Source organism: Sceloporus undulatus, chromosome 5, assembly GCF_019175285.1.
Source record: "Sceloporus undulatus isolate JIND9_A2432 ecotype Alabama chromosome 5, SceUnd_v1.1, whole genome shotgun sequence".
Classification (NCBI taxonomy): Eukaryota; Metazoa; Chordata; class Lepidosauria; order Squamata; family Phrynosomatidae; genus Sceloporus; species Sceloporus undulatus.
In genome coordinates, this window is record NC_056526.1 from 2818369 (window position 1) to 2824420 (window position 6052).

Sequence of the window (6052 nt, forward strand, 5' to 3'; positions counted from 1 at the left end):
GCATTGGTGTGCCCAGAGACACATTGACAAAATGCAGTCATGGAGGGCCCCCCCATACATGCCCTCTTTGCCCCTGTTCACCCCATGCCCCCCATTGGATTGTCTTGTTTGCATCACATCCATTGCATTATTGGAGACCTGCCCTGTTTGACATCCATTGCATTATTGGTTTCCCACAGTCCCATACTGGTGCTGGGATGTTTATATGCCTCTACAATAGTGCACATGTTCCATGTTAAGGCAGGGCATTGAAGCTTCTTTTTGTTTCGGACATTAGCCCTGGAGTGTGGCTTCATTTCTATTTCCACCTGTTTTTACGTTGTACATTGTCTTCACAGCTTGGTTTGAAGCTGCTTTATTTTGTCAATGCAGACAATCCCTTCCTCTTATTTCTCTTCCTCCTCTCAGGTGCCTGCTGCCCACAATGCCAGCAATGTTCCTACAACCAGCGGCTTTACAACAATGGACAAGAGTTTCTTGACCCAGATAATCTTTGCCAGAGCTGCCGATGCACGGTGAGGAGATTCTTAAAAATGGATGTTTAAAGAAAATAAAGAAAGAGAGGGAGAGAATGGAAGATGGGGAAAAGGAGGGAGGGAGAGAGGGAACAAAACCTAGGACTTTGGAAAGGGAGTGTTTTGGATTACAACTCCCACAATCCCTCAGCCTGGCTGGGGATACTGTGAGCTGAATAATAGAATCCTAAGGTTGGATGGGGCCCCAGAGGCCAATGAATCCAACCCCTGGTGAATGCAGGTACTCATGCTAGAATGTCCCCAGCAGGTAGCTGTCCAGCCTCTTTTTGAAGATGTCCACAGAAGGAGACCCCAACACCTCTCTAAGTCATTCGTGCCATTGTCAGATCACTCTTATGATCAAGACATTCGTCCTAATAGTCAATAGAAATTTGCTCCCCTGTAATTTTAAAACCATTCAACCTGGTCCTGCCATTTGGGCCTTTGGAAACTATGGTTCTAAAATAGCATTTCCTTCTTTGCTGCAGCATCACGCTGCTGGCTTATGTTCAATTTATGATCAACAATAATCCCAAGGTTCTTTTTATGTGTACCACTGTGGTCTGAAATACTCACTTTTCCAAGCCCTGATGAGACATATAAGATTTACTGCTGGGCAAATCTATGGATTTAGTAGTCATAGAGTTGAAATAGACCCCTTGGGGCCCTCTGGTCGAGCTCCCTTCTACCATTGGGAAGACACAATCCAAGCCCTCCCTTTGGCAGATGGCCATCCACCCTCTGGTTATAAACCTCCAAAGGAGACTCCACCATTCTTCAAGGCAGCACCTTCCACTGTTGAACAGCTCTCTTACCATGATGAAGTTTCTCCTAATGTTGAGGAGGAACCCCTTTTCCTGCCGCTTACATCCATTGCTCCATGCCCTACTCTCTGGAGCAGCAGAAAACAAGCTTGGTCCATCCTCAATATGACATCCTTTCATAAACACAGACAACTATTTAGGGTTGCGGGACTGCTCACACTTCCTACTTTTGCTGCAGGATGGCACAGTGAGCTGCACCCCCACAATTTGTCCACCAGTGTCCTGTCCTCATCCACAGAAGAAGCCAGGATCCTGTTGTCCCAAATGCCCAGGTGAGTCACTAGTTTCCCAAATTCTGCACCCAAGAAAATGTGCAAAAGAGAGTCACATGTGCTCTTCATTTATCTATGAGAACAGTTCACATCCCACTTAAGCCCTCAGCACTGAGACAAATGAATAACTCATGAAGAGTCCTTTCAACTTTTCCTCCGCAACCATCTTGGTAGCTTCCATATCAGTGGGATCTTGGATCCACTACAGTTTTTACAGTTTAATAATTGAGGAGCCATCAAGATGCTGAAGCTGTTTTGTAAGTGAGGTTCAGCACCTTGGAGAGCTGTGGTGTTAAACAGAGGTATCCCAGGTGCTGATCTCGATCCTCCTGATCCTTCCAGCATCACTTTCTAAGTGGAAAAAATTTGGACTACAATTCCAATTGAATTTAACACTATGCTGAAAATGGAAGCCACTGGCAGTCCCAGCTCTGGTTAATAATTAATACCATTAAAAATTAAAATGTTAAAAAGAAAATAGAAATAGTACAGATGATAATTCAATTGTCGAAGTCATCTTAAGTGGGGAGCTGCCAGATTAGACCTAAAGCTTAGTGATCCCAGTGTCCTGTTCCTTCAGTGGACCAGCTAGTTTTTGTTGTTGTTGTTGTTATTGTTGTTGTGTACCTTAAAGCCATCACTGACTTACGGTGGCCCTAACACAACCCTATTACATAGTTTTCTGTGCAAAATTTACTCAGAGGGGGTCTGTCCTTGCCATCTTCTGAGCCTGAATTGTCCAAGTGGTGTTCCCATGGCCAAGTGGGGATTTGAACCCGGGTCCCCCGGAATCCTAGTCCATCACTCAAATCCTTGCTTCACACTGGCTCCAGCAAAATATGCCTTCCCTGCTCCTTTTCACCTGGAAGAGGCATTGAGAGTCATACTGCCTCTGATCTGTGAGGTGGCTTGTGACCATTAGGGCTATTAGCCATTGCTGGACCACCCTCTGCCCACCCTCCAAAGCCCCACATAGAGAGCCTTGGTGGTACAGTGGTTAAATGCTGGTCCTGCAGCCACAAAGTTGTGAGTTCAATCCCAGGGCTCTAATGTTGACTCAGCCTACCATCCTTTTGCAGGTTAGTAAAATGAGTCCCCAGCTTGTTTGGGGCAAGTGGCTTACAGATTGTAAACTGCTTAGGGAGTGCTGAGTTCATTATGAAGCGGTATAGCAATGTAAATGCTATTGCTATCTTCAAAAAGATCATCTTACAGCCTAAATAGACAGGCAGGATACCTGCACATGGTTTCCACCTGGCCAGTCCCAGGGCCAGTGCAGTGAAAGATAAGTGTTCACACATCCACACACCATCACACCACAGATCCACCATTGCACACATCCCTTACCAGTCACACCATCAGATCCTCTCTGAAGGCTCCTGCTGTGGCTCATAAGAGTGGGAATGGGGCACCTGGGGACACCCACATGGCCAGGTACCCCTTTCTGATGTCACAGGCCACAGCTGGGGTCTTCAGAGAGGATGCGATGGAGGTGACAGGTAAGAGAGACATTGGCCCATCCAGTCACTTGGCAGTCACAGCATAGTTTCTAGCTGGTGTTTTTAGATGGATTAGGGGCCTTTTAGGCTGGATCCACCAGATCCGCATCTGGTCTGCTGAGTCCCAGCCCAAGGTTTGCATCTTATCTGGATTCAGCTACTTTCCAACCTAACCACTGCCTTCCACATGGCAGGGCTTCCCAATTCCCTTTGAATAATAGAATTGTAGAGTTGGAAGAGACCACAATGGCCATCCAGTTCAACTCCCTGCCATGCAGGAATATGCTTTTTCTCTTCTCAGTCCCCACGATCTACCAGTGAATCAGACCAAACAAGGTTTCTAGGTTCATGGGGGGTGTATTGCTAACTAGACTGGCCTACCTCTTCTCTCTCCCATCCTCCAATCTTGCCTGGTTTAGATTGTGCTCATGAGAACCATGTGGTGCCAGACGGAGAGGAAATCCACAACCCTCTGAACCCCTGCCAAGCCTGCATGTGCACTGGAGGAGAGTTGCGCTGCAAGGAACGGCAGTGCCCAGGTGCATTGTGTGCCCACCCCTTACCAGGCTCTTGCTGCCAGAACAACTGCAATGGTAAGACCCCTTTTGTAAAAAAATGCAGCTTCCAGAATTCCTGGCCAGCTAGGATACTGGGTGTTACAGTTCAAAAAGGACCATTTCCAAGTTCTGGTTCTGGTTCTATCCCCCCAAATGTTCAACGTCGATTGTACTTTCCAGGCATTTGCAAGCTGGGGTCAAATTTGAAATGAATCAATTTTTTTTTACTGAGCTTTCTTCACTGTCCAACTTTCACAACCATACATAGAAATTGGAAACAATGGCATGAACAATCAGTGATATAACTTTACATTTCAGAATCTTGCCTAGTTCTGTCATAGGTGCCCCTGCAGCTATGAAAAGATCCATAACTCCATCTTAAAAGGGAACAGGGAGTGGAGTGGACCCTGTGCCTGGAATGGACCCAGACCCACCTCCCTCCTTGTTCCCAATAGGCTTGTTTCACGATCCATATACTTTCCTCCAAACAATGCAGGTGGTATTAACCCTTCCCTCTCTGCACAGGCTGCAACTATGCTGGGAAGGAGTACCCCAATGGAGCCGAGTTCCCCCACCCCACGGACAAGTGCCGGCAGTGCCACTGCATTGTGAGTGTGGGGACTGTGGGCTGAGAGAGGAGACAGAGACTGATGCTTTTCTCCCCATTTGGTTATGAATTCCCCCTGTTCCCAGAAAACATCAGCCTGCTCTCTGCAGGAAGAGAAGATGGAAAGGGGTTGGACTATCTGGCCTCTGGGTGTTCAGGGCAGCAGGGGTGGAGGGGAAGATGCCTCCACTTCCTCCTTTGGGATGCAGGTAATTTCCAGGAACGATCCAACTGGCTTTCATAGGGAAGGACAAGGAGAACGGGCTGGACTGCATGATCTTTGGGGAACCCTCCCAGTCCGACTGTTCACCTGATATTCTTTTTATAGAATGGCAATGTGCAATGCCTGACCCGCCGCTGCCTTCCTCTGCTTTGCCCAGAGCCCTTCTCTGTGCCTGGAGAGTGCTGCCCCCGGTGTCCAGGTATGGAAGTGCACTGTCCAACTAGACCTGTTTTGTAAGAGATGGATATAAAGAGGGTCTGGTTGGTTGCTTTTCCTAACTATGGTGGGTGGGCAGCTCTGTCTCCTGAATGGCATTATATTGCAGGAGAGGGAAATTCAGGTTGAGTCTCCCTTACCCAAAATGCTCGGGACACAAAGTGTTTTGGATTTTGAATTTGTTCAGATGTTGGGATATTTGCATATACATAAGGAGATATCTCAGAGATGGGACCCAAGCCTAAGCATGACATTATAGCAAGTATATTTCTATACCGCATACATATGTTTCACACACCTAATATACATAGCCTGAAGCTAATTTTATACATAATATTTTTAATAATTTTGCACTTGAAACAAAGGTTGTGTACATTGAACCATCAGAAAGCAAAGGCATCACAATCATTACATATATTCATTTTGATCAATGACCAGTTTAAATAAAAGAGGGAGCAAGATAGCATTGATAAAACAGAATGCAGTGTGTTAAAATACAATATCAAATACAGACTTAAATATTTGAAATATAAAATATTGTATATAGCAATGATTAAAATGAAAAGCATAACATTTATTTATTTGTTTGTTTGTTTGTTTTGGATTTTGGAATACCTGAGATATCTTGGAGATGGGACCAAAGCGTAAATATGAAATTCATTTATGTTTCATATATCCCTTATACATAGAGACTGGAGATCATTTTATACACAATATTTTTAAATTTTTTGTACATGAAACCATGTTTGCATACATGGAAACATCAGAAAACAAAGCGGTCACTGTCTCAGCCGGGTGTGCAGGCAATTTTAGATTTCTCAGAAACACAACCCTACTTAACAAAAACACCGTGGAAAAGTTACTTTTTTGGACTACCTTTCCTAGAATGAGAGTGGTGTGAAGGGGAGATGTGGGGTAATGTAGTATAGTAGATTTTAAGATAAGTTTTTAGTATAGTTTAAGATGGTGTTTTTTGTTTTAGGGTGCTATATGTTATTTGTGTAATTGAGTTGTGTGGGGTTTTTTTTAGTAATATGTGTAATATGTTGTACATGTTGATACACTGGGCCCTTGGTATCTGATGGGGTTTGGTTCCAGGACCCCACATGGATATCAAAATCCATGGATGTTCAAGTCCCATTATAGATCATGGGGTATTTGTATTAGTATTACAGTGGGTCCTTGTTATCCACTGGGGTTCAGTTCCAGGACCTCCTATGGATACCAAAATCTATAAATGCTCAGTTCCACTATATACACTGAGGTATTATTATTATTATTATTATTATTATTATTATTACTTGGGGTTTTGTTCCAGGACCCTCGTGGATACCAAAAT

The 6052-nt window shown here is 44.6% G+C and overlaps 1 protein-coding gene across 1 annotated transcript in view; it reads left to right on the top strand.

Moving 5' to 3' along the window:
- The window catches only part of LOC121930857 (kielin cysteine rich BMP regulator), an 86936-nt gene that overhangs the window by 44412 nt on the left and 36472 nt on the right, over positions 1–6052 (top strand). Inside the window, exons 22-26 of the mRNA XM_042467793.1 lie at positions 409–515; positions 1518–1611; positions 3530–3703; positions 4193–4275; positions 4603–4731. Of these exons, the coding sequence (XP_042323727.1) occupies positions 409–515; positions 1518–1611; positions 3530–3703; positions 4193–4275; positions 4603–4731 (587 nt within the window). The remainder of the gene's footprint in view (positions 1–408; positions 516–1517; positions 1612–3529; positions 3704–4192; positions 4276–4602; positions 4732–6052) is intronic.